Source organism: Haemorhous mexicanus, chromosome 12 (genome assembly GCF_027477595.1).
Source record: "Haemorhous mexicanus isolate bHaeMex1 chromosome 12, bHaeMex1.pri, whole genome shotgun sequence".
Lineage (NCBI taxonomy): Eukaryota > Metazoa > Chordata > Aves > Passeriformes > Fringillidae > Haemorhous > Haemorhous mexicanus.
This window is the reverse complement of record NC_082352.1, coordinates 16325697-16337756: the sequence shown is the minus strand read 5'-3', so window position 1 is coordinate 16337756 and position 12060 is coordinate 16325697. Positions and strand designations below refer to the sequence as shown.

Below are 12060 nucleotides of genomic sequence, written 5' to 3'. Positions count from 1 at the left end.
GGGGGGCACGGAGCGGGGATGCGGTGACACCTGAGCCGAGGGACGGACCAGAGGCTGCTGCCGCCGCCCGTCAGTAGCAGCGGGGTGTTCCCTCTAAAGCCTAATGATGGAATTTTCTTTCCAGGGCGGCCGGTTGTGGCTCTGGTTGGGCAGCCCGGGGGTGGAGGGAGGGTACCGGGGCGGGGCGGGCCGGGGCGGGGCCGGGCGGGGCCGAGCAGCTCCGGGGCTAGCAGGACGCGGAGGCTCCGGCGGGTCCGCTCGCACCGGGAGCGCGGTAAGGCGGCGGGACCGGGTGATACCGGACGGGGTTTGACCGAGGTTTGGGCTGACAAGTGTCGGGGGCAAACGGCCGGGAGGTGACAACGCCCGGAGGGACGTTGCGGTGGGAGACCGGGATGTGATGGGTGATTGGGGGTCGAGGGGCGCCGGGTGTGGGGGTGCCGAGGTGACAGGTCGGGGCTAGGGGGCAGGAGGTGCTCCCCAGCAGCTCTGGGTTCCCTGGGGGTGTTCCTGTGCGTGGGGTGGCTGATGGGGATGGGGAAAGGGGGCTGTTCCCCTCACAGGGAGCGCTGCCCCGGCCGCTCTCGGACAGCGGGCGGTCCCCAAGGCGCTGTCCCAGCCGGATCCCCCGGCGTGCTGAGCTTTGGGGACCCGGGTGTCGCTGGCATGGAGGAGCATCCCCGGGGATGGCCCTGTTCTGTTTCCTGGGTAACTGCCTCCACCTGGGACTTCTCCACCTGGGAAAGGAACCTGGTCCCCACCTGGTCCCTCCGGTGGGGGCTGGGGGAACCCAGGGCTGAGCGAGGCCGAGCTCGCGGGAGGGCTGGAGAGAGGCTGGGTGACACCGGGGGGGCGAGGTTGGAAGCCGGGGTCCCTCTGGCCCCCGGCGCCGGCCGAAACAGCCCAGAGCAGAGCCGGCCTGGCCGCTCCCACCGAACCCAGCCCGTGCCCGAGGGCCGGGGCCGTGCGAGCAGCCTGGGAGGAAGGAGGGGGAGTGCGAGAGGTGATGGAGACCTGTGGGCGAGGTGTGGTGCGGGTGTCCCCTCGGACACATGTTGGAGCTGACGGCAGGGGACTGACCACTTGTCTGTGCCACCCTGGCTCCACCGTGCTGGCAGGGGTTAACACCGGACTGTTCCACTCGGATGGTTCAGGCAGAGAAGGGAGGAGGAAGAGGAGGAGGAGGAGGAGGGGAAGGAGGAGGAGGAGGACGACAAGGAGGAGGGGGAGGAGGACGAGGAAGATGTCACCCGTCGATCTGTCATTTCTCTTTTCCAGCCAGCATGGGGGACACTGCTAGCACCAAGCTGGGCCGGTGGTGAGACAGGAGGGGTAGGGAGGAAGAGGATGGAGAGGGGGGGGGCAAAGGTGAAGGCAGCCCCCCCCTCCCAAAATATCCCCTACCCTATCGAGCCATCGCCATGGCGACGAATTTTAACGACATCATCAAGCAGGGCTATGTGAGGATGAAGAGCAAGAAGCTGGGGGTGAGTGGGGATCTTGGGGAATGGGGAGATGTGGGGGGGAACATCCATGGATTTGGGTGCTGGTTTCCCACTGAGGTGACGTGGACAGGTCCCTCTTGTGGCTTCCTGTGCCCCTGTTTTGGGGTTGAATAAGCAGCCTTTCGGGGGCTGTGGTGGCAGAGGCGTGGGGGATGGCAGGGACAGGCCACTTGTTGGTACCCAAATCACCCAGCAGCCCCAGGCGTTCAGCATCTGCACCGCCCGAATCCTGCACCGAGTAACACCCGCTCACCTGTCCCAGGTCACCCAGAATTTGGGGGATGTCTGTGAGCCTTCCCTTCCCCCGTGCCTTAGTTTCCCTGCACACAGTTTGGTGTCGGGGATACCCCACACCGGGAGGGGTTGGAGCTGCTGGGTGCAAATTACGGTGGTGTGGGAGTGCAGCACCCACAGGTGGGGGGTCAGGGGGTTTGGTCGCCCATCTCCATGGTTTGGAGCCGCAGCAACGAGCATGCTGGGTAATTTCATGCTAATTAGGGAGAACAAAGAGGGAGCGGGATCCAGGGGAGGGGGACATGCCTGGGGACCGTGGCCCCACCACCTTCAGAGGCAGGGGATGTAGGAGAGGGGACGGGGAAATGCCAGAACAGCGGTCCCCTTGGGAGCTTTGTCTGTGTTCATTAATTAAGCTCTGTAATTAGCACTGGCGGGGGGTGGGAGCAGATGATGGCAGCCCCGGCACAGCCCTATCCCCAGCATCCCCTCCTGTCCCCAGGCCAGCAGGGTCAGCAGAACCAGGCACGGGTCCTGGGGATGGGGCCAGGGGGCTGTGGTGGGGACAGGGAGCCCCTCTAGCACCGAGCAGCCGCCGCGCTCTCTGTCCGGCAGATCTACCGGCGCTGCTGGCTGGTCTTCCGCAAATCCTCCAGCAAAGGGCCCCAGCGCCTGGAGAAGTACCCGGATGAGAAGTCGGCGTGCCTGCGGGGGTGCCCCAAGGTGAGGGGGTGCTCTGGAGGGGTGCTGGGGGGCTGCCCGCTGCTCTGGGACCCGTGCCAGAGCAGGTCCTTCCTTGTCTGCACTCGCCGGCTGGCCGTCACCCCATGCGCTCCGGAGGGGGATGCAGCTGGGTCTGGGTGCTGCAGGTGTCAGGGTCTGCGAGCAGCAGGGAACAGGGGCTGGGAGCAGCCCTCGGTGAGCCCCCCAACTCCTCTGCAGGTTACCGAGATCAGCAATGTCAAGTGCATCACGCGGCTGCCCAAGGAGACCAAGAGACAGGCGGTGGCCATCGTTTTTACCGACGACTCCGCCCGGACCTTCACCTGCGACTCAGGTACGGGGCAGCGCCCAGGGGAGCCGGGCCGAGGGTGCTGGGTGGGGCACCCCGGCGTGGCCTGGGTCGCCCAGGGGCTGCCGTGATGCCTTGCAGAGCTGGAGGCGGAGGAGTGGTACAAGACCCTGTCGGTGGAGTGCCTGGGCGCCCGCCTGAACGACATCAGCCTGGGGGAGCCCGACCTGCTGGCGCCCGGCGTGCAGTGCGAGCAGACGGGTGAGCGCGGCGGGGAGTGCTCGCCCGGGGCTCCGCCTTGCTGCACCCCCCGCTGATTATTTTATTTTCTATTTTTTTTCCCCTTTCCAGACCGGTTCAACGTGTTCCTCCTCCCCTGCCCCAACCTGGACGTCTATGGCGAGTGCAAGCTGCAGATCACCCACGAAAACATCTACCTCTGGGACACGCACAACCCCCGGGTGAAGCTGGTCTCCTGGCCCCTCTGCTCCTTGCGCCGCTACGGCCGCGACGCCACCCGCTTCACCTTCGAGGCAGGACGGTGAGATGTCACCCTCGCCAGGACAGGGATCACAGCTGTGTGCCCTCCTCCAGCTGGGTGCTGCAGGCAGTGGCACTGCTGGCATTACCACAGGCAGGCCTGAGGCTGGGGTGATGGCCATGGGCTGTACAGTGTGCCCATGGCCAGCGGGGCTTGCAGCCGGTTCTGGTCCCAGATCAGCACCGTGAAGGGGACCTGGCACAGCTCTAACAGTTTGGGAAGCTGCCCCAGCTGTCATCTGTGTGGGTTTTGTTCATCATCCCTTGGCTTGAAGACCTAGGTGACATCCTGTGCCCTGACCCCACAGGATGTGTGATGCAGGAGAAGGTCTCTACACCTTCCAGACGCAGGAGGGTGAGCAGATCTACCAGCGCGTGCACAGCGCCACATTGGCTATCGCTGAGCAGCACAAGAGGGTCCTGCTGGAGATGGAGAAGAATGTCAGGGTGAGCTCCAGCCCATGCTGAGGGGGGACACAGCTGGGGGAGATTCTGGGGGCCCTGTGTCACCCTCCTCCCCCCATCCACTGCAGCTGCTGAACAAAGGCACAGAGCACTTCTCCTACCCCTGCACGCCCACGACCATGCTGCCCCGCAGCGCCTACTGGCACCACATCACTGGCTCCCAGAACATGGCTGAGTCCTCCAGCTATGCTGGTGAGTGTCCCTACCCCACACTGAGGAGATGCTGCTCCTCCAGCCTCCAGAGCTTTCCCCACCAGGTGAGCCCAGCCTCTGTTTTGTCCCCAGGGGAGGCGTATGCAGGCGCCCAGGCCAGCTCGGACACCGACCTCCTCAACAGGTTCATCTTGCTGAAGCCAAAGTCCTCCAAAAGCGACAAGCCTGAAGACAGGGAGCCCACATCGTCCCCATGAGCTGGTGTGGGGGGACTGTGGCAGGGGTCCCCTTTTTCTTCTCCAAGGGGTGGTGAGGACGCAGGCAGTGACCCCTCAGAATCTCCAGGAGACTGAGCTGGGGCAGCTGGGTGCCAAGGCCTTGGGAAGCAGGCACTGACTCACGCCCTGGGCTGGCGTTAGTGGAGGCAATGGCTGGCTCAGCCTCAACTGACTTCAAATATATATTGAATACCTGTATTGTAAGAGATATTTCCTTCTCACATGAATGCAAATGTGGTGGCTGCTGAAGAGCCCTTGGGCAGATGCCCAGAGGTTTTTGACTCTTAGGGATCCAACTGGGAGGTGAAGAGAGGTGGGGGGTGGGGGGGGTCAAGAAATTTGGAGTTTTCTGCATGGCAGGAAGGCTGGAGCATCACTCTGCCATGGCCATGGAGCAGCGTCGAAGGATGCAGCTGTGTCAGGCTGATGGTACAGGGTCCCACCCCTCCATGAAGAGCAGGGTGCTTCTGAGGACACCCTGCCATCCCTGAGCTGATTTTTGCACTTCAAGCTATTTAAACGCTTGCTGTAGAATTGATATGTCTCAGGAGAAACTGGTTTTCCTTCCAGGGGGATTGGTTGGGGTGAGTGGCCAGGCAGAGCTGAGCTCCCTGGCTTCTCCCACCCCAGCACCCCTCACTCCTCCCACAGCTGTATCCCCCTGCCATGCCCCTGGTTTATCTGCTGGTGGGCAATCATGGGACTGGTTTTGGCCAGTAGCATCTGTCTCTCAAGGGGCAGCTTTGTGGATATGAGAAACCCCAGGGCAGAGAAACCCATGGTGATGGGGAGAGAGCCACATTCCTCTGTGCATTCCCACAGCCCTCATTTCCTCCTCACCCACTGGGGGTGGAACTGGGCTTTATGTGCTGAACTTAAAAAGCAATTGATTTTTTTCTAGTTCTCCTATTTATTGACCTCCTTTAGAAGGGCTATCTTTTTATTGCCGTGCAAACCTTGGTGTTTCTTTGGAGTCTTCTTTCCGTCTGGGTTGGATGCTTGGTGGTTTTATTTCTGCCCTTTAAAGCTCCAGGTCCACGTGTTGGGCACAGGGAGTGCTGTGATGTGGGAATCTGTGGTCTGTAAATACTGTGTTTCAGGGTGGTGTAGCTTGTGGCTGAGAGGACATGGGGACAGAGAAAGGCTGCTCCTTGTAGCATGGCTGTACACAGAGGGGCTCTGGACCCTAGCACTGCCCTGGGGTTAGAGGTGGAACTTGCCCTCTTTTCCTGGCTACACACCTCATCTGGAAAAGATTTAACATTTGTTACCAAAAATGTTTGGATTTTCTGTTTTTTAAGGAGTTGCTCAATGAATAAACAACCCTTATCCACATCCACCCTTCCTGTTTGTCTGTTCCATCCAAGCGCGCTCGGGAAGCGTGAGTGGGAGTTGTGCCTGCCAGAGAGAAAAATGCTGATGGGGGAGATTTCCTGAGGTTCCTGGCAGCATGCTTGGCTCAGGGCTTTGTTCTGCCTCCAGCCATGGCCAAGACGTTTCAAGTGAAGCCCTAAAACCACTGGGATAGGAAGAAGGGTAAAGGGAGTTGCCACTCTCCATCAAACCCTGAGTGGAACAGGATGCCAGCCCTCCACTGTCACCCTCACCTCCAGCTGCCCGTGGCTCTGGGGATGTGCCAGGCCGTGGTAGCTCCAAGTCCCCAGGTGAAGGAGTTTCAAGGCACACCATCTCCTAAGCTCTCCCAGAGCTGTGCCAGGTAAGCTATCCATGCCATGACTGCCTGGCAGCACTGGCCTCAAGGTAAGACAGCCATGCCAGCCAGCACAGTGATCCCTCCAGGGACAGGGACACGGGGAGCCATGCTGCAGCCAGCTTTGCCATGGCAAGGAAATGGAAGCAGCAGCCGGGCTGCAGCAGCTTTTGCCTGGAGGGGAAGGCAATGCTGACATGGGCTGCTTTCCCCAGCTCAGTGTGACCCTAGCACCACCCCCTGAACAATCCTAATCCATACCAGGATGAGCATGGGTGCACACAGGCCTTCCCTTCCCTCCCAGCTGCAGGTCTCTCCAGAAAGTGTCATCAGGCTCATCCCAAGTCATGCTGGGCAGTGATGGAGGGGAAGAGGAGGGGTGACAATTGCTTTCAGCCACTGCCAGTGGGGTCAGGGCATGGGACCTGCACCAAACTCCAGCCCAGCACACACTGGAGGCTGTGGGCACAAAGAAATATTTTAGCCAGGGGCCGTTACTGACAGCCCATGTGCCACCCAGCTTCTCAGAAGAGGGTGATACAGCACAGGGGAGGAGTCTGTTCCAGAGGATTCTGTAAGTACAGCTTTGCCTGCCTGGCCCAGCTGGGCTCCCCTGCAGCGCTGCCTTCTGCAGCTCTCACCCACCCCAGCCTCAAACATGTGCTTTACACACAGCCTGGATCAATGAACCACAGGCTGCCTGCAGGAGGGGGCTGCTCTCCTCAGGAGATAATGTCACAAGCAGCAATCAGCATCAGCGAGCAATGCTCCCTCCAAAGAAGATCTCATTAAGTTAATGTCTGTTGGAGAGAAGTAAATGATGTGACATCTCCTCCAGCAGCTTTGAATGAGCTTTCAGGGATAACAGAAAAATCTGGGGGTAAGGCTTTATTCAGCACAGTAAAGAATGGGCATGTAAATAAGGTAGGTGTAACAAAGGTACACACTTCCCAATCCCAAACATCACATGGCCAAAATCCAACACCAGAACCAAAATCCAGGATCGTTTGGAGACAAAGCCTGTCCCAGCTAAGATGCTCACTGACTCATTCCCTTCCTGTTCTACCCTACAGGTAACAATGGCTTTCCCTGGGAAGGAGGGCCAGGGAAGAGGTGACACCAACCAAATGCTGGGCCAGGAAAGGCAGAGGGAGATGATGGGGAGGTAAAAGCCTCTCCCCAGATCTCAGCCAGGCATCACTCACAGCTCACAGCACTTTCTTGCCAGGGCCACCTCAGTTGATAGTGAGGACATCGCTCTGGATCTCGTGGCTCAGCTGTGTCTGAAGGTCACTCAGTTTCTTCTTGAGGCCAGACAGTGCAGACAGGACGATGGTCTCAGGGCGCAGAGAGCCACAGGACTCCACGTTGTAATAAAACCTGAGGTTACACGGCAGGGGTTATGTCACCATCACCTCTGCAAGGAGGTGCAAACCCAGTCTGCGCATCATTCCAGCCCATCCACACCCACAGCATGGAGATCTGCCTGGAATCCCAACCATCATCATCATCATTCACCTCCCAAGCAGGCAACAGGAAGTGCTGCCCCTCTACAACCATCACACCAACACTCCCAACTTCACAGGCTGCAAGAGCACTTCTGAGATTGATTTCTGCTCAGCACTGTGACCTGTGAGGCAGCAGCCCCAAGCCAGGGACTAAGGCTGGCTGAGGCACTTTGGCAGTGCAAATAACACCAGCAATCAGAGCATGAGACACACACAGGTGAATGAACACCTTAAGCCAGGGTATTTACCCCGCAGGCCTCACACCTCACTGAATGTGCACCGCCCTCCCTGGCAACATGAACTCAGGAGAACTGTCTAGTACCTCCCAGAGGGGAAAACCTGCCACATCCAGGTATATCACCACTTAACGCCAACTTCTGCCCTGCTTTTCAGGGAATGTCAGCTCCCTGGGCTGGCAATTTCAGCAGGGTGTAGACACTCTATTAATAAGAGCCCATGAGATGCACCCAGCCAGTCACCCCATCTCCCAGCTGCAGCACAGCATTCAGCTCCTCACCTCTCTGGCTTCCCATTGGGGTCGTAGGGAGCCTGAGCATCCTCGTCATCGATCTCTGAGTACTCACTCTTGGGCCTGGAATCAGAGAGCAGGAGAGGTTACACAGAGCCCTGCTCCAGCCTGGCCCCACAGAGCCCAGGCACTCAGTTTGGTCCCAGTGAGTGAGCACTGGGGCTCACGTGCAGCACACAACAGGGTGGTCATCAAACATCAAGTCCCAGAAAAAAGATCAGTCACACATTGTGCTTTCTCGCTCCTCATAAACGACCCAGAGTCATCCATCAGCACTGGAAGGGAATCAGCCCTGCTCTGCCCAAACTCAGCAAGCCCTGTACTGTGGCTCCATCCACCCGCACTGATCAATGTTTACAGCAGCACATCCACTACCCTGCCCAGTCCCTGCTCTCAGCCTGCCCTGCCTAAAGCACCTGGTTCCTCACTATGCTGCTGACTCCAGAGTGCTCAGTGACAGGACCTCACTCAGTGACAGTGATCACTGCTAGGTGATCACTGGGATACAGAACTGGGAGCAGCTCAGGTTAGCAGCATTCATGAAAAGTGATGCTGGATGAAGTCCTCACCCAGGCCAAAGCAGGGCAGCAGCTTTCCAAAAGTAAAATCATGTCACTTTTGGATGAGAAGCTGTGTGGAACTTGTGCAGAATGGTATTTCAGAGGAGAGGAAAGGGCCAGAGAGGGGAATACTGACAGAGCTCAGGCTCCAGGAGTGAGAAGAGATATGGGTTAAATCACAGCCATACTGGGCTTCCTCAAGCCAGGCTGAAAAATCAGTCTTCAACCCAACCTTCCACTCTTTGCTCTCATAGCAGCTTCTTTCATCTCACATGGATCTGTTCCTTCCTCAGACCTTACTCCGACCTACAAAATGCTTGCACAGGGAAGAAAAAAATCAGCAAGAAGTGGTGAAAAAGGGCATGAAAGTGAGGCAAACCAGCAGTGATGTACATGAGGGAGGACAAAAGATGACCACAAACCAGTCCACCTTGTGTGCAGCTGCCAACAAGTGACTGGCCTTGCTACCCAACCCCAGGAGCAGAGTCTGTGCAAGGGGATGTGGCAGGCACACTCCCCATCGCTTACTGAGCCAAATTACAGGGCTGAAATCTAAGTTGTGTCCTGCTGGAAAACCCTTCCCAGTCCCTGCAGACAGACAGCAGGACATACCACTCCTCTGGCTTGGGGTACACGGTGTGCCTGAGGGCGTTGTCGGGGTCGTACTCGAAGGCCACGCCGGCCGTGGGGTTCCACTTGGCGTGCTCCTTGCCAAAGCCCTTCTTGGCGTAGGCCCGCAGCCGCAGCTCCTGCCCCTTGCGCAGCTTCACTATCAGGATGTCTGCAAAAGCAGAGAGAGACATCAGTGTGTGATCACACTCTGCAAAGGCAGATTTTTGGTGCCCAGGAAGATGTCACCCGCATCCAGGTTTAGCTTGGATTCTCAGCGGCGCTCAGATGTGACCCCAGAAGAGCTAAGTAAGAAAGAGCTGCACAGGCCCCCAAGGAACAGCCAACAATGCACCATTTCACCTTCTTGCTGTCTCTAAGCTCTCACAAGGAAAGACAGAAGCACCCTCTTCACTTCTGGGACAATCTGAGTGGCAGCAAGACAAAATGCTACCCCACTTGTGCAGTGACACCAGCTGCTCAGAAGCATCATATCTACAGCTGCCTTACAGTTGCACAGGTAGTAAAGGAAGAATGAGTTCAAAGAACCTGAGTGAAAAGGGAATTTCCTCCTAGAGTTCTTATTGCCAGTGACCGACCACTCACCATCCTGCTCCACGTAGTCATTGGGGTCGTTGTCTCTGCTCCGAGATGTCACCTGCAGCAGCCAAACAAAACCAAGCAAATCAGGGACAAGATCATCTTGGATGAGTGCTCCAGCACAGCACATCTGCTTGGTTCCTGAAGTCACTCCCACAACTGCTACAGATGACACACAGCACTCAGGGCACCTCAGCAAGAGGCAAGTAACAGACAGCAGGCTCCAGTTGGGCTTTACCCAGGCACACACTGTCACCAGGCAGCAGGAGCAGCCCAGGCTGTGGTGACATCTGGATCCACCTTAATAGTGTACTAGAACATTCTCTGTAAGTCACTTTGCCTCTGACCCACTTCAGCACCACCAAGCCTCCCCAAGATGACTGCACAGGAGCTGTTTGGCAGCACTGCCCTGGCCCAGGCTCCTCACACTCTGCCATGCTGAGAGTCAAGAACCAGCAAGCCAGAGTCCTCAGTACAGCCAAGGAGTTTGGGATGAGGGGTGCAGGATGAGGCCACACTACTTTGCAGCCCATCAGACAGCAAGTGAAGGACAGCACAGCAGAGACAAGGAGGGCACTGGCACACACGCTGCTCCTGCAGATATTCCTGCTTTGCTCAACCACTAGGGTTTAAGTGGAGCTTTAGGTAACATGAAGTGTGGTCAGAGTGTCTACATTCCCTGTGTTTGCCACCCTGCCTCAGCAGGAGCAGGGAGGTCATCCTTCCCCTGTACTGGGCACTGGTGAGGCCACACCTCGAGTGCTGTGTCCAGTTCTGGCCCCTCAGTTTGGGAAGGACACTGAGACACTTGAGCACATCCAGAGGAGGCAACGAGGCTGGAGAGGGGTTGGGAACACAAACCCTGTGAGGAACCATTGAGGGAGCTGGGGCTGTTCGGCCTGGAGAAAAGGAGACTCAGAAGTGAGCTTATCACTCTACATCTTCCTGAAAGGTGGCTGCAGTCAGGTGGGGTTGGTCTCTTTCTCCAGGCAGCACTGACAGAACCAGAGCACACAGCCTTAAGCTATGCCAGAGGAAATACAGGTTGGATATTAGGAAAAGGTTTTTCATGGAAAGAGTGATGAAGCACTGGAATTGTCTGCCCGGGGAGGTGGTGGAGTCACCATCCCTGGATGTGCTTAAAAAAAGCCTGGATGTGGCACTGGGTGCCAAGGTTGGATTCGGTGATCTTGAAGGTCTCTTCCGATCCTGTGAATGCTGAGAATGCTGTGAGTGCAGGAGGTGGCACTGACCGGGATGACGCGGGGGTTGTTGGAGATCAGGTCCCGAGATGTCACGTGCCGAGTCTGGTCCTCGTTGCAGCGAACGTCCAGCGTGAACTCCACGGAGCACTCGGGGCAGAACTCGTCACATGTGCAGTCCTGGCACACACATGGGTTCTTTGTGCAGAAACTGCCAGAGCTTCCCATCAGATCCAACACCCACCACCCTCAAAATGACTCCCCACAGCATTTTTCTTGACTCACTCTGGAATATTGCATCTTATCCACAATGTCGTCGCTGGTGAGTGGGATGAGGCCTGTGAGAAGCAGGAAATCAGAGGAAGGTCTGAGTCAGACCACATGAGCCCCTAACTCTGATTTTGCCCAGAACACACCTTCATCTTCCTCCCCACCCAGCACTCACCCAGCCTGTGTGCAATGAACTCATCGTGGAGCACGGAGGAGTTGGCATCTATCTGGACCCAGTCAATGGCTGCAGAGAAGAGAAAGTCATAAACTGATGAATACTCATGTGGGGAAAAGCAGCTTGTGAGGGCACAGAAAATATTACAGATTGCAGAGACACTGGGGCAACACCTGCAGAGCACAGTAATGGCTGAACACGGGTACGGAGAGCCAAAAGCAGAGGGGAGGTGTGGGAGAACACGGAGGGAAAGTGACAGGAGCCCAAGGGACTGCAACCACAGGCAAGCGAAAAGGCCTCACCTATGATGGGGACTTCTGCGATGAACACTCTTCGAATGGAATTTGCCACCCTGAGAGAGGGAAACACCGTGTTTGGGCGTGAGGGAGCGTGAGGCTGCTGCGGGGCTTTGCCTCAGAGACCCTGCCCGGCCGCACCGGCCGCATCCCCAGGAAGCGGGGTCCATGGGGCCGCCCCGAGGCCTCCCCACCCGCGGGCCCGCCCGCCCCGGCCCCGCGGCGGTGCTCACGCCAGGTCCGTGTTCTCGATGATGAACTTGACGTTCTCGTCCGTCAGCTCGGTGATGCGCACGGTGGGCTGGTTGGCGTACGGCATGGCTGCCCCGCCCCGCTCCCGGCCCCGCTCCCGCCGCCCGGACCGTCCCCGCCCAGCTCCCCCCGGCCCCGGTGCGCCCGCAAAAAGAGTCCGT

General features: G+C 58.0%; 2 protein-coding genes across 4 annotated transcripts; one reads left to right on the top strand and one right to left on the bottom strand.

Moving 5' to 3' along the window:
* Positions 1 to 193: 193 nt before the first annotated feature.
* Positions 194 to 5522, top strand: DOK4 (docking protein 4). 3 transcript variants are annotated; one of them, XM_059857353.1, is made up of 9 exons: positions 194 to 274; positions 1279 to 1487; positions 2355 to 2462; positions 2682 to 2796; positions 2893 to 3012; positions 3103 to 3292; positions 3600 to 3738; positions 3825 to 3948; positions 4042 to 5522. In XM_059857353.1, exons 2-9 carry the CDS (start codon positions 1422 to 1424, stop codon positions 4164 to 4166), a joined length of 987 nt encoding a protein of 328 aa, XP_059713336.1. In that variant the 5' UTR covers positions 194 to 274; positions 1279 to 1421; the 3' UTR covers positions 4167 to 5522. The 3 variants fall into 3 exon arrangements, with proteins under 3 accessions (XP_059713336.1, XP_059713337.1, XP_059713338.1); XM_059857354.1 differs by lacking the exon at positions 2355 to 2462; XM_059857355.1 differs by lacking the exon at positions 2893 to 3012.
* A 1249-nt stretch (positions 5523 to 6771) lies between these two features.
* Positions 6772 to 12032, bottom strand: POLR2C (RNA polymerase II subunit C). Its single transcript, XM_059857360.1, has 9 exons — positions 11881 to 12032; positions 11654 to 11703; positions 11352 to 11420; positions 11192 to 11244; positions 10958 to 11086; positions 9711 to 9762; positions 9108 to 9276; positions 7924 to 7998; positions 6772 to 7278 (listed from the first exon to the last, which is right to left on the bottom strand). The coding sequence occupies exons 1-9, from the start codon at positions 11964 to 11966 to the stop codon at positions 7134 to 7136; spliced, it is 828 nt and encodes a 275-aa protein (XP_059713343.1). The 5' UTR covers positions 11967 to 12032; the 3' UTR covers positions 6772 to 7133.
* Positions 12033 to 12060: the final 28 nt, after the last annotated feature.